This window comes from Sus scrofa, chromosome 9, assembly GCF_054392235.1.
Source record: "Sus scrofa isolate SSC_HxYL_T2T_F1_AM1 chromosome 9, Sscrofa_HxYL_maternal_Yorkshire_Landrace_v2.0, whole genome shotgun sequence".
In the NCBI taxonomy this organism is placed as follows: Eukaryota; Metazoa; Chordata; class Mammalia; order Artiodactyla; family Suidae; genus Sus; species Sus scrofa.
Genome location: NC_139391.1, coordinates 97763311 through 97786128, shown reverse-complemented (window position 1 = coordinate 97786128; position 22818 = coordinate 97763311). Strand labels below are relative to the sequence as shown.

The following is a 22818-nucleotide window of genomic DNA, read 5'->3' as shown; positions in this document are numbered from 1 at the left end:
TTACAATAACTACTTTTAATGACATTTATTGAGAGTCAGATGAAGTGATAAAGAAATCAACTTTTTTAGACAGATACAGAAACAGCCAGCCCAGACTTACGCTATCAATGATTTTGAATATTTCATAAGCTGCTCCTCTTGCATTTGCAAATGCCTCAATGCTTGGAGAGGCCTGTCCAATACTAAAAGCCCCAATTAACACAGAAAAGAAGACCTGAGGAATGTGAAAGAAAACCATCAGTTTACTTAAGGTTTAGTACAATTGTTTTTATACTTCTTCTAGGATAGCTAATTAAATGTTTAAATGGAAAGGCAATAGACAAATACTGGGTGTTAAAAATATTTTTTAAATGAAAGTACTTTTCAGTTTAGAATGCAAAATTAGTCTTACTGGCTGAATGGAACAGTAAATTCTATATTACTAGAATGTTTTTATCTTTCAGTGGCAAAGAATTTTGGTTTAGATCACTAGCATGGTATAGTGGAAACAAACCCTAAGAGAATCAGAAACCTATGGTCTGAATGCTGAATTAAATACTAACTGGATGTACGTCTTCAGGTGACTGATTCCCTAAAGTCTCTGGGCTTCAATTTTTTAATTTGCAAAAATAAGCAAGATTCTATCCTTTTTCCCTGCCTGGCAATCTTAGTGTTGTTGTACCAAACAATATATATGAAAATATTTTGTAAATTATAAAGCACACATTCTTTATCAGATTAATTCTTTTTTCTCTCCACCAGATTGTGTTTTCTTAGAGGTCTGATGAACAAGCTCTAATTTTTTTTTCAGTTTGCCCCAGTTTCCTATCAATAGACTTGACATCAGTTCTCTTTAATCCCTGAAGAGAAACAATGTCATTATTGATTTCTTTCTAACTCACAGTAGTTACATATTATCCAACAATGCACATAGAAGGAATTGTGCTAAGTGAGGCTATAACCATTTTCTTGATTAGTCCTTACAGCAACACTAATGTTATAGCACCTTGTTCCTGTCATTTCCCTTTGGCAGAAGAGGTAACAGAGTCTTGAAAAGTCTAGGTGACTGAACTAAATCATACAGCTAATAAGTGGCACAGGTGGTATGTGAACCAACTTGGCCTGATACCAAATCCCACGCTTTTGTTCACTGTTCTTTGTATTATTCAATAATTCTTTAAAAACATATTGTCTAGCAGTCAAGCCAACACCACTAAATTTCACAGGCATAGTGAAATGAATCATTAACAGTGATTTATTTCCTAATATAACATCACTTACAGTGATTACTTGTCCAATAGTATATTCATTTGAGAGGACCAAGGTGGTCCCATACCAGAATGCCAGGGCATAGGATGCATAAATCAACAGGAAAGTGGCACCATTAGAAATGTTGGCTGTAACAGCTTTCTTTATTCCAATCCTTTTGGCTTCTTCCAAATTTTTGTTATACCTGGGAGAGGTAACAAACACTGTCACACATCTTTATGAATCTTACAGAAAGGGTCACTAGAGTATCATAGTTATTAAGTAATAAGGCTGTGCCCAGCCCTGTGGTAGGTTTTTTTACATATGTTGTCTCCTTTTGTCTACATTGACCCTAGGATATTAGTACATTTTAATCCCTTCTTATAGAAGTAGAAACTGAGGCCTTATGGAGACAAAGTTAATTTGTGGAGCCTTAGAAATAGTGAAGTAAATGAAGTTCTATTTAGTAAACTTCCAGAACCTGCATTGTTTCATACACGAGACAAAAGACAAGCTGTGAAAACACTCGTGTTTTCTCTTTAAAATCTGCATGTGTTTTAAGTGTATTAATCAAATGAAGATATAATACTAGAAACTGCTCAATACAGCTAGGTCATTTAACTCTCTGAACATCAAGGAAGCACTGAGGACACTTTCCTCTCTGCTTTGCCTCCTTGTGGGGCTGCTGGTAAGATACATTGGTGAGAACATTTCGAGAGCTCTGAATTGCCGTGTAAGACTTTTTACATGTAAATAAACTGCCCAGAATATCTTACTGCCGTAGACATTTATTTTTAAAATTACTGTCCTGAAGAAATTATTTGGCTTAAAAGTATATAAAATCCATCATTATGAACCAGTGCCCTCTTCCTCAGCCTCTCCTCCCATTCCCTCTGCCAGTGCTTTTGATAGGGGTCCTGCCATGGCTGCTTCTTGCTGAGGAAGGGGCTCTCGCCTGATGTCTTGGGCCACCCAAGGCTTCTGCCTCAAGGACAGAGCAAATTAGGTTTGCAGCACATCTCTAACACTGTACCCTGTTCATAGCACCAAGGTGTGCACTCCATTAGCCAAACCTAGAGGACACCATTAATACATCTTACAGTCAATATAGGGAAATTCTACAAAAGAGGGCAAAAGCAAGGAAGCAAACAAAAAACAAAAATAATGTTAGAGACCTCTAAAAGGTATTTCTCTCCCTTGTTCTAATCACTTAACACTTACTCTCAAATGACAATTCAAGGACCTTTTAAACTGGGAAAGTGGCTAATTTTTGATGTTCAAGGTACAGGAGATGGCCTCTAACTTTACCTTCATTTGAAAGGAACATAGCAGACTGTTCTGCTTAAGAAGAAATGGGAAGATAAGCCAATGGGGCCCAGACATAAAGAAAAAGAAGCATCTTTGTAAATATAGAATCAAGGTGAAATTATTAGAGAAATAGGAGAGATTATAATTGCATCTTAAATCTGTCTTTATCCTCTTATTTCATTTTTTATTTTATAATGTTTTTTATTTTTTTCATTATAGCTCTTGAGAACTCACTGCAGAACAGAAAACATTTCTTTGCAGAAAGAAGTGCTCACAAATGTTGAAATGAAAGAATTTATTTCCATATAGAATTTGTATTTTGAAGTCATTGATCCATAAACACATGGCTGTGTAAATATTACATAGGATTATATTAATTTTTTGGAGAATTGTCTCATTAATTAGAAGCCAAGCCCTGCTCAGTTATGAGCATGCGATCATGACTTTTTAAAACTACTTCACCAACTACCAGTTACCAAATCATGGCCAAATTAAATTTATATGACTACTGCATGCACTAGAGAGAAAACTGAAATGGAATTTCATAGTGATAAAATGGTAACATATTATTCAAGTGTCTCTCCAATAACGTAAATCCTCAACTTGCCAGTTATAATCTTTGACAAAAAGTTATTTTTGAGAAATGTGTTTCAATGGTTGATATATATCTCTCCCACTTTTTAAGTGGATTGGATGTGAAAGAATCACTAGGCATAAATTATGCATGATTACATTTAAGGAACTTTAATGCTTGTGACTCATACCTTGTTATTATTTCCTTTATTTCAGTAGTGCTTATCAAGACAAATGCAGAAATTATTTCACTGATTTGCTGGGTCCCAAGCAGCCAGAGGAAACATTTGCAAAGGAAGAAGCAACAAGGAAGAAAATCATTTAGACGCCAGAAAAGATAAATGATATAAATGATAAAAGAAGGGCAGAAGGAGCAAGGAGACACAAACAATATTTGTTTTACATGGACTTTTTGATTAGCTTTTCAACAAAAATGTCACATATACAAGACCAGATACTAAAATCATCAGTTCATTAAAAGCTTTAGTATGAAAATGGTAAAAGTGTGAGTTCTTAAAAGGGGCTAAAGTTACATAACAAAAACACTGACTTTTAGAAAAAAATTACTCTTCTTAAATAATATGGACATATTTAACAATGATGCAAATAACCACTTACCAGAGCAAGGAACAATTCTGATTAAGCCAAGAGAAAGCATACTAATAGGACAACATAAGGGAATTATAAACAAGAGAGAAAACAAATCATTTTTAAATTAAGGAGAAGTGCAGCTCCAGCTCTGACGCAACTGCTCGGGAGTGCTGGGAAATAGGTTCAAGCCCCAGCTTGGCACAGTGGGCTAAGGATCCTAAGTGTGGCTTAGGGTGCAGTTGTGACTTGGATCTGATACCAGTCCCAGGAGCTCTATATTCCAAGGGGAGGCCAAACATTAAAAAAAAAAATTAAGGAGAATAAAAGTATTCTTTACTGAATTGAATTCCCTTTAAATTCTGAGAGAATTTACAAGAGCTAGCTTCCTACTACACCTACTAATTTTAAGAGAAAATCAGGCTAAGACCTTAATTACTTGTCTGTGTGGAATAAGAGAAGGGAAGTGTATGAACTAAAAAGAGGAGTTCCATGGTGACTCAGTGGGTTAAGAACCCAAATAGTATCCATGAAGATGGGAGTTTAATCCCTGAACTTGCTCGGTGGTTTAATGATCTGGATGTGGCTAGGATCTGGCATTGCTGTGGTTGTGGTTTAGGGCTCATGTCTATGGCTCTGACTTTATCCATAGCCCTGGAACTTTCATAGGCTGCAGGTGTGGCTCTAAAAAAAAACCAGACAGACAGAAAGAAAATAATTAGAAAACTGAAGGATTATATTTGGCCTAAGAATAGTTTTGGAAGTCCTAGCCACGGCAATCAAAGAAGAAAAAGAAATAAAAGGAATCTAATTTGGAAAGGAAGAAGTAAAATTATCACTGTTTAAAGATGACATGATACTATACCTAGAAAATCCTAAAGATGCTACCAGAAAACTGTGAGAGTTCGTCAATGAATTTGGTAAAATTGCAGGATACAAAATTAATACACAGAAATCGACTGCATTTCTATATACTAACAATGAAAAATCAGAAAGAGAAATAAAGGAAACAATCCCATTTACCATCACATCAAAAAGAATAAAATACCTAGGAATAAAGCTACCTAAAGAGACAAAAGACCTGTACTCTGAAAACTGTAAGACACTGATGAAAAAAATCAAAGATGACAGAAACAGATGGAAAGATATACCATATTATTGGAATGGAGGAATCAATAGTGTCAAAATGGCTATACTACCAAAGCCAATCCACAGATTCAATGCAATCCCTATCAAATTACCAGGGTCATTTTGCACAGAGCTAGAACAAAATATTTTAAAGTGTGTTGGGAAGGACTAAAGACCCAGAATAGCCAAATCCATTCTGAGAAAGAAAAACGGAGCTGGAGGAATCAAGCTCCCTGACTTCAGACTATAGTACAAAGCTGTAGTCATCAATACAGTATGGCACTGGCACAAAAACAGAAATATAGATCAGTGGAGTGGGACAGAAAGCCCAGAATTAAACCCACACACCTAAGGTCAACAATCTATAACAAAGGAGGCAGGAATATACAATGGATAAAAGACAGTCCCTTCCATGTGTGGTGCTGGGAAAACTGGACAGCTGCATATAAAATAATTAAATTAAAATACTCCCTAATATCATAAACAAAAATAAACTCAAAATGGATTAAAGACCTAAATATAAGACCAGGTACTGTAAAACTCTTAGAGGAAAACATAGGCCAAACACTAACATAAACCAGAGCAATATCTTCTCAGATCCACCTCCTAGACTAATGACAATAAAAGCAAAAATAAACCAATGGGACCTAATTAAACTTAAAATCTTTTACACAGCAAAGGAAGCCCTAAATAAAACAAAAAGACAACCCACAGAATGGGAGAAAATATGTGCAAATGATGTGACTGACAATGATTATCTCCAAAATATATTAAACACCTCCTACAGCTCCATACCAAAAAAACAACCCCATCAAAAAATGGGCAGAAGATCTAAACAGACAAGTCTCCAAAGACATACACAAGCCAAAAAACACATGAAAAGATGTTCAACTTGACTAATTATTAGAGAAATGCAAATCAAGACTACTATCAAGTACCACTGTATACCAGCCAGAATGGCCATCACCAAAAATTCTATAAACAATAAATGCTCAAGAGGGTGTGGAGAAAAGGGAACCCTCTTACACTGTTGGTGGGAAAGTAAACTGGTGCAACCACTATGGAAAACAGTATGGAGATTCCTCAAAAAACTACAAATAGAACTACTATATGATCCAGCAAGCCAACTCCTGGGCATCTATCCAGAGAAAACCATGACTTGAAAAGATACATGTACCCCAATGTTCATTGTAGCACTATATACAATAACCAAGATATGGAAGCAGCCTAAATGTCCATTGACAGAGGAGTGGATAAAGAATATTGGTGCATATAAACAATGGCATATTACTCAGCCATACAAAGGAATGAAATAATATTATTTACAGAAACATGGATGGACCTAGAAATTATCATGATAGGTGAAATTAGATAGTGAGACACTAGTGTCAGATGTGATCACCAATATGTGGAATCTAAAAAAGGGCACAGTGAACTAATTTGCAGAACAGAAACTGACTCATAAGACGTTGAAAAACTTTTGATTACCAAAGGAGACAGGTTGTGTGGGGAGGCATGGGCTGGGGGGTTGGGATGGAAATGTTCTAAAGTTATTTGTGATGATGGTTGTACAACTATAAATATAACACAATTCATTGAGTTAAAAAAAAAAAAAAAAGGATTGACCAAGATGGAAAGAACCTTAGGCCCTCAGGATTTTTCTTTGTCTGTCTGTTCTTTCTTTCTTTCTTTCTTTCTTTCTTTCTTTCTTTCTTTCTTTCTTTCTTTCTTTCTTTCTTTCTTTCTTTTCTTTCTCTTTCTCTCTCTCTCTCTCTCTCTCTCTCTCTCTCTCTCTCTCTCTCTCTCTCTCTCTCTCTGTCTTTCTTTGTCTTATTACTATTATCATTACTAGTATTATTATGGGTTCTAGTCAGAGGTACAGCTGCTGGCCTACACCACAGCCACAGTAACGCTGGATCTAAGCCGTGTCTGTGACCTACACCACAGCTCACTGAAACTCAGGAGCCTTAAATAACTGAATGTGGCCAGGGATTGAACCCATGTCCTCACAGTGTTTCCACTGAACCACAACAGGAATTCCCTAGGCCCTCAGGTTTTACTTTTGAGTCTACTATTTATCTCCAAGCAAAACAAATTTCCAATTCTCTATGGGAATTAATCTTCCAAATATACATTCCAGTAATTAATATCTTCTGAAGAAATGATGCTACATACAAAATAAACCTTTGAATATAGTTGTGAAAGCCAGTTATCTTATTCTCATAATAAAAAGTCAATCACCCTCTTATCTTTTAAAAAAAATCTATACCTAATTACTCAATAAATTCGGGAGAAGGATCAAGATAGTGGAAGAGTAGGATGTGGCTTGCACCTTCTTCTACAAATACATAAAAAAAAAACCCATCAACATTTAGAATGATTCCTACAGAATATCTACTGAATGTTGGCAGAAGACTTTAAACCTCCTAAAAGGGTAAGAAACCCTCCACATGACTCATAGAAGAAAAGGAAATAAAAAAAAGAGAGAAAGAAAACAAATCAGGACAAGAATAGCACTCCTGAGAGAGAGCTGTGAAAGAGGAAAGGAGCCCACCCTTGGAAGCCAGCTGAGTTGGAGCGACCTTAAAGTCATGGAGAAAAGTACAGCAACTGCACTGAGGAGGGCCAATCAGAGTGAGAGCCGCATAGGCCATCTGTACTACCACCCCCAGATGCCATGCTTGGGAAGGGGCTAGGCACTGAAACTCAGACTCCAGAGGTCAGTTCCAGGGAGAGGACTAGGTTGGCTGATTGGAGACAGCCTGAGAGGCTAGGGAGTGGTGCACCATGGGCCGGTGTGCAGAGTGACACAGCCGAAGATCCCGGAAGGAGTTCTGCGACTAAAGGAGAAGCAAGGTTCCATTGCTAGGAAGGGAGAGAGGAGGATGGTGGACTACCATAGGAATATTTATCCCTGCACATGCAGGACTCTCAGAGGGTGAGGTACCACTTGTGCAGGCTACAGGTGGCAGGGCACCTCTTGTGTGGGCTAAGGGCAGTGGGAGGCTAAGCATGATGCAACACCTCTTAAGTGATATACAGGCAGTGAGGGCAAACCACAGAAGAAATCTCAGACATCAGAGGTGGGCATCGCACGCCACCACTGGGGGTCTGTGAAAAGGTACCAGCTGTAGCCCCAGTCACCTCAGAGGTCCGCAAAGAAGAGGGCACTGGAACTGAGCACCACCCATCATGGCTTTCACTCACCTAGGAATGTACCCACCCTGCTGCTGCCACAGCCAAACATTCCAGGTGCTGCCTACCCCTGACTGATGATTACTGTCACTTCCCAGCACCCTGCAACTAGGAGCAGCCTGTGCCACCTTCCCCTGGGTCTTTGCCACTGTCGAGGGCCCAGCATCCTGGCACTGGCTACTAGCCCTGCCCATTGCCTGGGTCAGCCTGGAAGAGCACAACACCCTAAAAATAAATAGTAAGCCTTCACAAAATACCCAGGGGTGCTTGTGCATATAAATAGCCCTCTAGGACTACAGTAGTTGTTTTCCCTAACTCAAAGAATAACAAAAATATAGGCAAAATGAAAAAGCTCAAGAACTATTCCCAGTTGAAAAAACAGGAGAATTCACCTGAAGGAGCAAACAATGAAATGTATCTCTGTAGTCAAATAGACACTGAGTTCAAAAAGTAGAAACTAAAAATACTGAAGGAATTAAAAGTGAATATGAAGTAATTAAGAGTGGATATGAACAGTAATGCAGATTACTTTCGAAAGGAACTAGAAAATATAAGGAAGGGCCCAGAAAAATTAGAAAATTCATTTGCAGAGATGTACACTGAGTTAAAGGTACTGAAAAGCAGAATTAATAATGCAGAGGAAGGAATTAGTGACTTAGAAGACAAAATAATGGAAAAATCACCCAACTGGGACAGTAGACAGAAAAACCAAATGAAAAAACATGAAAGAAATACAAGGGATCTATGGGATAATATAACTCGGGGCAATCTACACATAATAGGGACTCCAGAAGGAGAAAAAAGAAAATGGAATTGAAAATATATTTGGAGAAATTATGGCTGAAAACTTTCCAAATCTAAAGTAAACAGAAATTAAGTTACAAGAAGCACAGAGGACCCCCCAAAAATTGAACCCAAACATAACCACACCAAGACATATTTTAATAAAAATGGCAAAAGTTGAAGAGAAGATTCAAAAGGCAGCAAGAGGAAAACAAAGAGTTAATTATAAGGGAACCCCTATGAGGCTATAAGCTCATTTCTCTGTAGAAACACTACAGGCCAGGAGAGAGTGGCAAGATATACTCAAAGTTCTAAAAGGGAAAAATATGCAGCCTAGAATACTCTTCCCAGCAAGAATATCATCTAAAATAGAAGAATAAATTAAGAATTTCTCTAACAAACAAAAACTAAAAGACTGCAGCAATACTAAAACCATTCTATAAGAAATACTGAAAGGGCTCCTCTGAATGAAAAAGAAGTAAGAACAAATAGTTTGGAGGAAATCACAAATGGAAAGCAATCACTTAAATAAGCTAGCATATAGATCTAAAAGGGAAAAAAACCTATTGTAAAAGTGATGATAAACAAAAGGAACAGCAAAAGGACAAACATGAAACTGTTAAAAAAAGGACTTCAAAATCATAAAATGTGGGGAAGGAAAGTAAGAAAATCTAGGCTCTTTTTTTTTAAGAATGTGTTTGAGCCTCTATCACTATCAGGCTAAAGCAAGCAGATATAGGAAGGGGTTAACATACTTGAAAAATAGGGCAACCACAAATCAAAATCAAATATTACATTCACAAATACTAAAATGAAGAGGACATAAGCATAAAATAAAAGAAAATCATCCAACCAAAAAGAAAAACAAAGAAAAGAAAGCAACAAGGGAGAAACAGAAAAACAAGGTTTAAAATGGCAATAAATACATATTTATCAATAATTCCCTTAAATGTCAATGGACTGAATGATCCAATCAAAAGACACAGAGTGGTAGATTGGATAAAAAACTAAGAGCCCACAATACACTGTCTCCAAGAGACTCACCTTAGGGCAAAGACACACATAAATTGAAAGTGAAGAGATGGAAAAAGATATTTCATGCAAATGGAAAAGACAGGAAAGCAGGAGTTGAAATACTCTTATCAGACAAAATAGACTTTAAAATGAAGGCCATAAAGACAGACAAAGAAGGACACTACTTAATGATAAAAAGGATCCATTCAGGAATAGGTTATTACAATTGTCAATATATATGCCCCTAATTTAGAAGCACCCAGATACATACAAAAAATACTAACAGAAATAAAAGGAGAAATGGATGGTAATACAGTAATAGTAGGAGACTTTTAACACCCCACTGACATCGATGGACACATTCTCTAGACAGAAAATCAATAAGGTAACAGGGATCCTAAATGACACAATATAAAAGTTAGACTTTTATTTGATAGCTTATATTTTTATCGATTGTTGCTTTTCAGGGCTGCATAAGTGGCATATGGATGTTCCCAGGCCAGGGGTGGAATCAGAGCTACACCTGTCAGCCTACACCACAGCTCATGGCAACACCTTGTCTCCAACCCACTGAGTTAGGCCTGCACCCTGATGGATACTAGTCAAATTTGTTTCTGCTGCTCCACAACCGGCACTCTGAAAAGTTAGACCTAATTGACTTGTTCAGGACATTACATCCAAAAAAATCAGAACATACAGTTTTTTCAAGTGCACATGGAACATTCTCAAGGACTGGCCACAAACTGAGGCACAAAAATAACCTCAACAAATTTAAGAGTATAGAAATTATTTCAGGTATCTTCTCTGACCACTATGGCATGAAACTAGAAATCAGCCACAGGAAAAGCAATGAGAAAAAACTTACTACATGGAAATTAAACAACATGCTACTGAAAAACCAATGGGTCAATGTGAAAATCAAATGGGAAATTAAAAAATAACTCAAGACAAATGATAATGATAACACAACCATTCAAAATCTATGGGATGCCACAAAAGCAGTGCTTAGAGGGAAGTTCCTCAGAAAAGAAGAAAAATCTCAAATCAACAAATTAACCCAATACCTAAACAATTAGAAAAAGAAGAACAAACAAAACCTAAAGTCAGCAAAAGGAAGGACATCTTAAAGATCAGAGAGGAAATAAAAAAAAAAATAGAGATCCAAAAAACAATAGAAAAAAATCAATAAAACCAGGAGCTGGTTCTTTGAAAGAGGTAAACAAAATTGACAAATGTCTGGCTAGGCTAACCAAAAAGAGATAAATAACTCAAATAAATAAAATAAGAAATGAAAAAGGAGAAATCCCAATGGATACTGCAGAAATACAAAAAAATAAATAAGAAAATACTATGAACAAATTTGACAACCTACAAGAAACAGACAACTTTCTAGAGATATACAGCCCACCAAAACTAAATCAAGAATAGATCAATTCAACAGATTTATCACTAGGAGTGAAGTGGAATATGCAATAAAAACACTCCCTACAAACAAAAGTCCAGGACCAGACAGCTTCACAGCTGAATTCTACCAAACATACAAAAAGAACTTATACCTATCCTTCTTAAACTTTTCCAAAGAGCTGAAGAAGGAACACTCCCAAAGACATTCTATGAAGCCACCATCACCCCAAGACCAAAACCATACAGAGATACTACCCAAAGAGAAAATTATAGGCCAATGTCTTTGATGAATATAGATATCACTGGGCTTACAGTCTTTTGTTTGTTTGTGTTCTTTTTAGGGCCACACTCACGGCATATGGAAGTTCCCAAGTGAGGGGTCGAATCACAGCTGCAGCTGCCTGCACCACTGCCATGCCAGATCTGTGCTACATCTGTGACCTACACCACAGCTCACGGAAATGCAGGGTCCTTAACTGACTGAGCAAGGCCAGCGATGGAACCTGCATCCTCATGGATACTACTTGGGTTCCTTATCACTGAGCCACAGTGAGAACCCCCAGATGCTTTTTTTTTAAATGGAAGTATATGTGATTGCGATATTATATGTTACAGTTGTACAATGATCTTCACAGGCAAATTTTACAACATACAACTATACAACTGTAAATATAATAAAATTCACTGAGTTAAAAACATTATATGTTACAGGTCTACAGTATAGTGATTCATAATTTTTAAAGGTTATACTCATGTATAGTTATTATAAAATATTAGCTATGGTTCCTGTTATACAATATAATCTTGTACCTTATTTTATACATAATAGCTTGTAACTCTGAATCCCCTACTTCTATATTGCCCCTCTTCTCCTCCCACTCCTCACTTTAGTTTGTTCTATCTATGAGTCTGCTTCTTTTTGGTTGTATTCACTAGTTTGTTGCATTTTTTAGATTTCACATATTAAGTGATATAGTATTTGTTTTTATGTGTCTGACTGACTTTGATTAGTATAACCTTTAAGTCCATCCATGTTACTGCAAATGGTAAAATTTCATTCCCTTTTATGGCTGAGTATTATTTGACTATATACACATACCACATATTCTTTGCTCATTCATCTATTGATAAACACTTAGTTGCTCCCATACCTCAGCAACTGTAAATAATGCTTCTGAGAACACTGGGGTGCATGTAAAGTGAAATCCTCAGCTCAGGGGAGAGATAGTTCCCTAGTCCACAGAGTATTATAAATTCAGATCCTCACAGCACAGAGAATGAGGCCTGAGACCTTGATTTCTGTGGAGATATGCTCTCCCTCAGCTCACAAACTAAGCAGAAGTAGGTAGGCTTTATCTGTCTCCCTATGACAACAAACATATTCTTTTGATGGTCCACTTTTCCATTGAGGAAAACTGGAAAAGAATCCTAAGTTCAAAACTTCATTCTGTATCTACCTAAACATTAACTATTCGGAAAGGATTTTGCTGGATAACCTCTCTAAATAGTACCCCCTATGACTTTAAGAGTATTTTATTTGCTCAAATGATATACACCCCAACTGGTTTAATAGATATTTTTTTATTTGCAGTTGTTTGTACCCATCCTCTCCCCTAACTAGAATTTAAGCTGCAAGAGAGGAGGGGTTTCATTTGATTAGATGTTTCTGAGGTAATTAAGCAAGAGTTTGCATTTCATTAGTCAGACATATTTTAAGGCAAGAGCAAAAACTATAGCAAGAAAAGGGATATAATACAGGTATTACTTTCTTTTAAACTAGAGTAGTTAGCCATCAAAAATTACTCACCTTAAGACATTTTTGTGGGTGCAAAATATATGAACAAAGTGTACCAGAAACATATATGTTCACTTTAAAGAATATATCCAGAAAAGACAAAAGCTCTAATTTGAAACTATACATGTACCACAATGTTCACAGCAGTACTATTTACAATAGCCAAGACTGGCAGCAACCTAAGTGTCCATTGACAGATGAATGGATAAAGAATATGTGGTATATATACAATGGAATATTACTTGGCCATAAAAAAGTACAAAATAATTTCATCTGCAGCAACATGGATGGACCTAGAGATTATCACATTAGATAAAGTAAGTCAGACAAAGACAGATATCATAGGATATCACTTACATGTGGAATCCCCAAAAATGACACAAAGGAACTTATTTACAAACCAGAAATAGACTCACAGACATAGAAAACAAACTTACAGTTACCAAAGAGGAAGTAGGGAGGGATAAATTTTGAGTACAGGATTAACAGATGCCCAGTACTATATATAAAATAGATAAACAATCAGGATTTACTGTATGCACAAGGAACTATATTCAATATCTTGTAATAAACTATAATGGAAAAGAAATGAAAAGAGTATACAGATATATACATATCTAAGTATATGTATAACAGAATCACTTTGTTGTACAGCTGAAATGAACACAATATTGCACATCAATTACACTTAAATAAAAATAAACAAACATACATATGATCATATAACTTTTTAAAAAATATATAGTGAACACCCATGTAAACACAGCTGAGGTCAAAAAACAGAAGACTATAAGAACCACAGAAGCCCCTGCCATGTGTCCCATTCTTATCACAACCCCTCATCTCCCCCAGAGGAAACCATTATTCTGACTTATGGAAATTCTCTTGTTTTTCTGTACACATTTACCAAACAAAGTATAACCTACCAAACAATGTAGTTTAGTTTTTACTATTTACAAATAGTTTATATATATATATATATATATATATATATATTCATAACATTTAAGTGCTATAAGATCAGAATATTGACATTTTGAATTTTAAATAAAACCTGTCACTGGCTACAACTCAATACATCTGATGAATATTATAAATTAGAGTTAATTACCATCTACGTTCTCAGGAACCTAACAAAAGTGGATAGTTGCAAGGAAAATACTAAACAATATATAATAAAAATTTTTTGAAATTTGGTACAAACACACTATTAATTATATTTTATCTTCCAAATCACAGAGCTTCACCCAACCAATTAGGGGCTTGAAAGAGACCACAGGTTAAAATGACTCCATAGATCTTACACAAAATACTTATTTGGTCTCAGAGAATCAAGAACACACATGCTGGGGAGTTGCCCTGTGGTGCAGTGGAAACGAATCTGACTAGGAACCATGAGGTTGTAGGTCGATCCCTGGCCTCACTCAGTGAGTTAAGGATCTGGTGTTGCCCTGACCTGTGGTGTAGGTCACAGACACGGCTCAGATCTGGCATTACTGTGGCTGTGGTGTAGGCCAGCAGCTATAGCTCTAACTGGACCCCTATCCTGGGAACCTCAAAAAAACAAAAACAAAAACAAACAAACAAAAAAGAATACATTTGCTGGGGAAAAAAATTATCACCAGAGATTTTAAATTTGTCATCCTTAAGAAACCATTTTATGTCACTACCCACCTGGGAAACTCTAGAAAATGCATTGAATTAACAGATACAAGAAGAGTACATTTAGAATTACAGCTTTTCCAGATTATTAACTATGCAGACATTTAAGGAAACACATGTATCAGCTAAGACCCTTATAATCATCACCATCAACCTGAAGGGCACATAAGATGACACAGAACTTAACATCTCTACCAGCTTTAGAAAAGAGACTCAAACCTTTCAAGTTCTTTCTTTTGTCCTCCAAATGCAATCACAGTTCTAATGGCGGCTAACACCTCTTCAGCTACTGCTCCAGCTTTTGCATAGGCCAAGAGTTCTTTATCAGTAAATGAAGACAGTATCTGTTTAAAAATGCAATTTCAGGTAATTTAAAAAAATTTTTAGAAGTTTTTATTTTTCGTAAAGAAAAATTAAATATATACACTAATGCTATTGGTATGTTACTGTATATGTGTTTTTCTTTTACTCATCTTTGGTCATAATGTCCTATTTTTTAGTGTATATGTAAGCCACTCTGTAAGCCACTTCCAATTCATTTTGGACTAAAATGGTCTGTGATAAATTAAAAGTTTTATTTTCTCACTATACTCCTTACTCCTCATATAAATAAATAAACCTGAAACTTTGGGGAGATTTTAACTTTCAGAAAAGGAGGTATATACTATAAATATAAATATAGAAAAAAGGGTTGTACATCAAGGAAATAGGGTGTGTACTCAACATAATTACTGCTAATACTACTCTGGTTCAAAAATGTCAACATAGGAGTCAGAAGAATGCAGGGAACCAAGCAGTGTGTGCTGACAGGACTGCGAGGTGTCGCATGTTGGAAAAACAGAGTTCCCCCCTTTAAATTTTTTTTAATTGAACTTTATTTTTTAATTGAAGCGTAGTTGATTTACAATATCATGTTTGTTTCAAGTGTACAGCACAGCAAGGCAGAGTTCCTTTTGCTGGGGTTCCTGAGCAGCACATTCAGCCACCAGGGAGGTCTTTGTTTTATGGATGTTCTTTGATCCCTTGGCTTGGTCCCTGAGCCTTTGTTCTATAGAAGGTACAGTAATGGGTCACATTTATTCCTCTCCATTGCACAGTGAGGTAGGTATTATTTTCCCCACTCTATACATGAGAAAACGGAGGGATGAAGAGGTCAAGTCACTTCCCAGTCAGTGAAACATCCGAGATTCAAGCTGAGTCCATTTGGCTCCAAAGCATGAATTCACAGCCATCGGAGTCAATCTCTCTCTAATACCAGCTACTGACATATGGACTCCTCTGGCATCCCGCAGGGCCTTGTGATAAAAATCAGATCAACTGGCATGGGGAAAGGACTAAGCTTAACTATTTTTACCTGGAATGCGTGACTAGTCAACTATCTAACTCAATATTACAGATGAGCAATTCAAATGAAATTCTGAGTAAACAGTGTAACACTCTTCCAATAAATAATTTACAGTATTTGTGGACTCGTCTTTTAAGAAAAATAGTCTGTTCCTTCTTGTCATAAACAGCTCAAAATTGTTTTGATTTGCATGGCATATATTTTCCTTTGCTAAGCGTGAAAGTAAAAGGCGCTATGATAGACGTAAGAGTGGGTGGGGGAAGGCAAATGCCCATTTATTGACTATGTTCCATGTGCAGATGTTGTGCTGTATGTACCTTCCTCTTTGGTACCCAAAACAATACTCCAGTGATGCACCAGACCTTTCTGAGCTCTCAAAGTGACCTTCCTAGGGCTGCCTTGCCACACTTGCCAGAATCGCTCATAGCACTGGGTCTGAGTCAGGGCGGTCCTTGCCATCCCTGAATCAACAGGCCTGCATCATGTAAGAAGTTCGTACAACATATTGTAGCTATCTCTCTCTACTCCTCTGGAAGCCTCACCCCACAACCATTAACCACACTGGAGGCAGCCAACCAGAAGATTACAAGAAATATTTTTGAATTAGGAGTTTCAAAATGTGTTTTGTTTGTTTGTTTGTTTTTTACAGCCACACCTGTGGCATATGGAAGTTCCCTGGGCTGGGGTCAGCACACACAACAGCCATGGCAACACCAGATCCTCAACCTTCTGGGCGAGGCCAGGGATCCAATCTGCATCCTCATGGACACTACATCAGGTTCTTAACCTGCTGAGCCACAGTGGGAACTCCAAAACATGCTATTTTAATTTATTATTAAAATATCAAGAGTTCCCATTGTGTCTCAGTGGTAACGAACCCCCGTATCCATGAAGATGCTGGTTTGATCCATGGCCCCACTTAGTGGGTAAACGATCCAGTGTTGCTGTGAGCTGTGGCGTAGGCTAGCAGCTGCAGCTTCAATTTGACCCCTAGTCTGGAAACTTCCATATGCTGCACATGTGGCCCTAAAAAACAAAATAAATAAATATCAAGTACCACTCCAATTGATTTAATAAACCTGGCTCCTCTATGATCTTCTGTAATCATAGGCACACGCTTAGGCAAGACTATGTTAGAATCTTCATTAAGTGTTTTGCATCGTTTTTTAGCACATTATGTTTGTTGAAAGACAAAAACCTCCAAAATATTCTCAGAGATATGAAAAGCCAACTTCACTGCTCCTCTAATAGAAATAGGCTGATGATAGTTGCATTACTACAATTATCCACATAAACTATGTAAAATTTCACTAACTCATTCTCTTCTTTCAAAGGCTGATAATTTCTTAACCAAGGCTAATTGTGTTAGTGCAAGACACACGAAATTGTTATTCCTGTAAGTTAAAAGTTAATATAGGAGTTCCTGTTGTGGCTCAGTTGTACCTAACCAGTATCAATGAGGATGAGAGTTTTATCCCTGGCCTCACACAGTGGGATAAGGATCTGGTGTTGCCCTGAGCTCTGGTGTAGGTAGCCAATGCGGCTTGGATCTGGTGTTGCTGTGGCTATGGTGTAGGCCAACAGCTACAGCTCCGTTTTGACCCCTAGTCTGGGAACTTCCATACGCTGGGGGTGTGGCCCTAAAAAGACAAATAAAAGAAAAAGTTAATATATACAACTTTATATTGTTCAAGCTAATATATATTCAGAAGCAATATTTTTAACCACTAAAGATGATTTGAGCTTCATTTTTGTCCCTTTTTCCCAATTCTCAGTGTAAGATTTTATTTTCTTTTGAGATTATTTATATATGTTTTATTTTTTAAAGCATCATTTGGAGATAATTGTAGATTCATATACAGATGTAGGAAACAATACAGTGAGATCCCATATTCCCTTCATCTAGTGTTCTCCAAATAATAACATCTTCAAAACTTTGGAACAGTATCTTAACCAGAAATTTAACATTAACCCATCAATGTTATTCAAATTTGTGAGTGGACCCATTTTCATAATATTTATTTTATTTTTTATATAGTTTTTAAATTTTTGGCCGCCTTGCAGCATATGGAGTTCCCAGGCCAGAAATTAGATCTTCGCTGCAGTTGTGACCTAAGTCACAGCTGCGGCAATGCTGGATCCTTTACCCACTGTGCCAGGTCAGGCACAGTGCTCCCAAGACACCACTGATCCCACTGTGTCACAGTGGGAACTCCTTATCTTTTTAAGGTCTGTGGGATTTGTAGTAATATCCTCTCTTTTTCTTATTTTTCTTGGCCATGGCCAGGGCATGCAGAAGTTCCTGGGACAGGATTTGAACCCACACCACTGCAGGACCCAGTGCCAAAACATTTGGATCCTTAACTCTCTGAGCCATCAGAAAACTTTTATTTTGTTCTTGATACTGTGATTTGTGTCTTTTTATTTTTGTAGTCTTGTTAATTTTATTGATTTTTTTTGAAGAAACAACTTTCTGCTTCATTGATATTCTCTATTATTTTCCTAAGTTCAAGTTCACTTATTTCTCTTCTCATCCTTATTTCCTTATTCTGCTCACATTGGATATATTTTGCTCTTCTTTTTTCTAGCTTCTTGAGGTAGGAACTTATTTTGATTTGAGATCCTTTCTCATTTCTAATGAAGAAATTTAATGTTATACATTTCTCTCCATGCTTCTTTTGCTGCATCCCAAATATTTTGATATTTTGTGCTTTGTTTTCATTTAGCTACATGTATTTTTTTTCCTTTGAAACAACTTTTATAATCCATGGATTATTTTTTAATGTTGTTTCGGAGTTCCTTGATCTGGCATTGTCACCGCTGGCATTGTCACCGCTGTGGCTCAGGTTGGATCCCTGCCCACGGAACTTCCACTTGTCTCAGGCGTGGCCAAAAAAAAAATGTAATATTTAAGAATTCCCAGATGTTTAGAGATTTTTTCTATTGTTTGTTTCTAGTGGGATTCCACTGTTGTCAGAGAAAGCACACTTTATATTTTCAATACTTTTAAATTTGTTGAGGTTTATTTTATAGCCTAGGATATGATCTAAACTGGTGGATGTTTAATATACATACTGATGCTGTTGAGTACAATGTTTTGTGAATGTCAGTTACATCCTATTAGTTGACCATGTTGTTCAGATCTTCTAGAGTCTAGCTGATTTTCTGGCTAGTAATTCTATCAGTGCTGAGAGAGGATAATAAAATAATTGTAGTTTTTCTATTTCTCCCATAATCTCTCTTGGTTTTTAGTTCATGTATTTTAAGGCTTTGTTATTTGATGCATACATATTTACGATCATTATGTCTTCCTGGTGGAATGATCCCTTTTATCATTATGCAATCTTCCTCTTTTGTTGTAATTTTCTTTCTTCTGAAGTAAATATTCAGGAATCAATACAGCCATTCCTTAAAAAAAATTTCATGGTGTGTGTTTTTCCAACCTCTTCCTTCCACCCTACCTATGCTGTTTAATTTGAAGTTTCTTGCAAGCAGCAGAGAGTTGCTGAGTCATGGGTTTTTTTTAACCCACTCTGCGGCATCTGTAGAATGTGAAAGTTCCTGGGCTAGAATGAAACTGGAGCTGCAACTGAGGGCTACCTCACAACCATGGCAACACAGATTTGAGCTGCATCTGTGACCTGTGCCTCAGCTTGCACCAACACAGAATCCTTAACCCACTGTGTAAGGTCAGGGATTGAACACACAGCCTCACGGAGACTATGTCAGGCCCTTAACCCACTGAGCTACAATGGGAAGTCTTGACAAATTTCTTTTGACTAGTATTTTTTAACTATTCACATTTAAGTTAACTAATATATTAACAATTAAGTCTACCTATTTATTTATTTGTCTTTTTAGAGCTGCATATACAGCATATGGAAGTTCCCAGGTTAGGGGTCGAACTGGAGACATCTACGTAGCTACATAGCTACCAGCCTACACCACAGCTATAGCAATGCTGGATCCTTAACCCACTGACCGAGGCAGGGATCTAACCCACATCCTCATTGATACTAGTTGGATTCATTAACACCAAGCCATGATGGGAACTCCAAGTCTATGATTTTATTACTGGCTCTCTATTTATTTCCTATCTTTCTCATTCCTCTGCTTCTCTTTCCTTGCCTTTCTGAGTGTTACTTGATTTTTAGGATTCCATCCTGATTTATTTATAATGTCTTTGAATATATCTTTTTGTTTCATAATGGTTGTTCTGGATACTATTCATAGGTGACATAAAAATCTACTGCTATCAACATTTTACCACTTATAGTTTTTGGTTCAATCATTAAATATGACTTAAAAATCTCCTGGGAAAAAGAAAAAGGAAAACCCACATTTCTGCATTCTGTTGTTCTTTTTCCCTTCCAATAATCCTTTTATTATTTTCCTTCTGTCTGAAGAATTTCATTCAGTTACTATGGTTGCAGAAAATTTCTTTAGTTTCCTATGATCTGAGAATATTTTTGTTTCCCAATCACTACTGGAAAATAGTTTTACCACAGATAGTATACAGTTCTTTTCTTTAAGCAGTTGAAAAATACTTAGCCATTTCCTTCTGACCTTTATGATTTGAGATGAGAAATACACTGTCATTCAAATTGGTCCTCCCTACAGGCAGTCTGCCATCTGCTCTCAGCTGATTTGGAGATTTTTTTTCTTTGACTTCAGTTTGCATGTGTGTGTGTGTGTGTGTGTGTGTGTGTGTGTGTGTTTACGGCCACACCCAAGGCATTAAGGAGGTTCCCAGACTAGGTGTCAAATTGGAGCTGTAGCCACTGGCCTACACCAGAGCCACAGTAACACGGGATCTGAGCCACATCTGCAACCTACACCAGAGCTCACACTAGTGCAGATCCTTAACCCAATGAACAATGCCAAGGATTGAACCTGCGGCCTCATGGATGCTAGTCAGATTCATTTCTGCTGAGCCATGACAGGAACTCTGACCTCAGGTTTTAATAGGTCAATTATGATGTGCTTTATCATAGGCTCTTATTTGAGTGTATCCTGCTTAGGGTTATCTCAGCATCTTTTGTCTAAAGGTTTATCTTCCACAAACCTTGGAAATTTTCAGCCATGATTTCTTGAAATACTCTTTCAGCCTCACTTTTCTCCTTTCTTCTGGGACTCTGATGGTAACAAATGTTCTATCTTTTGTTATTGTCCCATAGGTCTCTGAGGCTCTTTTCATTTTCTTTGATTCATGATGGATGAATTCTGTTGTTCCATCTCCAGGTCTACTGATTCTCTCCTGTCATCTCTACTCAACAAAATGAAGCCCATTCATCATGACTTTCGTTTCTGTTGTATCTTCCAGTTCCAATTTCATTTCATCCTTTCTTCATAACTTTATTTTTACTGTATTTTACACATTTGCAATGTTTTTTATTTTTTTGGTCTTTTTAGGCCCGCACCCGCAGCGTATGGAGGGTCCCAGGCTAGGGGCTGAATCGGAGCTATAGCCACCAGCCTACACAACAGCCACAGCAATGCAGGATCCAAGCCATGTCTGAGACCTATACCATAGCTCACTGCAATGCCAGATCCTTAATCCACTGAGTGAGGCCAGGGATTGAATCTGCATCCTCACAGATACTAGTCAGATTCATTTCCACTGAGCAATGATGGGAACTCCCACACATTTAGTTTTGATGCATAAAACAAGTTGAATATATTTCATCATCATTCCAAGGTATGCATTACTCTTTGCATCACTTTCATCACCTCTTGCAAAATAATACTGCTATTTAATTTGGGAATTTCCTTTTTTAAAATAAATTTTATTGGACTATAGTGGACTTAGAAAGTTGTGTTTCAGGTGTACATCAAAGTAAACCAGTTATACATACACCCATTCTTTTTCAGATTCTTTTTCCACATAGGTTATTATACAGCATTGAGTAGATTACACTGTGCTATACAGTAGGTCCTTGTTACCTATCTTATGTATAGTAGTGTGTATATGCCAATCCTAAACTCCTAATTTATCCCTCCCACCGCACATTTCCCCATTGGTAACCATGAATTTGATTTCAAAATCTTGAGTCTATTTCCATTTTGTAAGTACTTTCATATACTTTTTGTTAGATTCCACATATTAGTGATCTCATATGACATTTGTCTTTCTCTGTCTGACTTAATTCACTTAGTATGATAATTTCTAGGTCCGTCCATGTTGCTACAAATGGCATGATTTCATTCTTTTTTATGGCTGAGTAATATTCCATTGTATATATGTACCATATCTTTGTTATCCAGTCCTCTGTTGATAGACATTAAGGTTTCTTTCACGTCTTGGCTATTACACATAGTGCTGCAATGAACACTGTTGTGCATGTCTTTTCAAATTATGGTCTTCTCTGGATATAGGCCCAGGAGTTGGATTGCTAAATAATATGATAGTTCTGTATTTAGTTTTTTAGCGAACCTCTATACTGTTCAAATTGGTATACTGTTGCACCAATTTGCATTCCCACCAACAGTGTAGGAAGGTTCCCTTTTCTCTATGCCCTCTCCAGCATTTATTGTTTGTAAATTTTTATTTATTTATTTGCTTTTTAATTTGATCCAAGTTGCAACTGTAAATGACACCATAGTTCATAGCAATGCCAGATCCTAAATCCACTGTGCAAGGCAAGGACAAACCCACATCCTCATGGATACTAGTCAGGTTTGTTACCACTAAGCCACAACATGAACTCCTATTGTTTGTAGATTTTTTTTAATGATGGCCATTCTGACTGCTGTGGGTTGATACCTCATTGCATTTTTGAATTCCTATAATAATTAG

General features: G+C 36.9%; 1 protein-coding gene and 1 long non-coding RNA gene across 7 annotated transcripts in view; one reads left to right on the top strand and one right to left on the bottom strand.

The window, feature by feature from the left end:
* Positions 1–4684, top strand: part of LOC102164596 (uncharacterized) — a 78871-nt gene extending 74187 nt beyond the window's left edge. Inside the window, exon 3 of the long non-coding RNA XR_014815997.1 lies at positions 3325–4684. This is a non-coding gene — a long non-coding RNA (uncharacterized LOC102164596). The remainder of the gene's footprint in view (positions 1–3324) is intronic.
* The window catches only part of LOC100522455 (ATP-dependent translocase ABCB1), an 88314-nt gene that overhangs the window by 46775 nt on the left and 18721 nt on the right, over positions 1–22818 (bottom strand). For all 6 annotated transcript variants that reach the window (XR_014815968.1, XM_013989592.3, XM_084977239.1 and 3 more), the window contains 3 exons: positions 14897–15021; positions 1261–1432; positions 101–214 (listed from right to left, as the gene is read on the bottom strand). Coding sequence is in view for 5 of the 6 variants with exons in the window: in XM_013989592.3 (XP_013845046.2) it covers positions 101–214; positions 1261–1432; positions 14897–15021 (411 nt within the window). In the remaining variant the exon portion in view is untranslated. The remainder of the gene's footprint in view (positions 1–100; positions 215–1260; positions 1433–14896; positions 15022–22818) is intronic.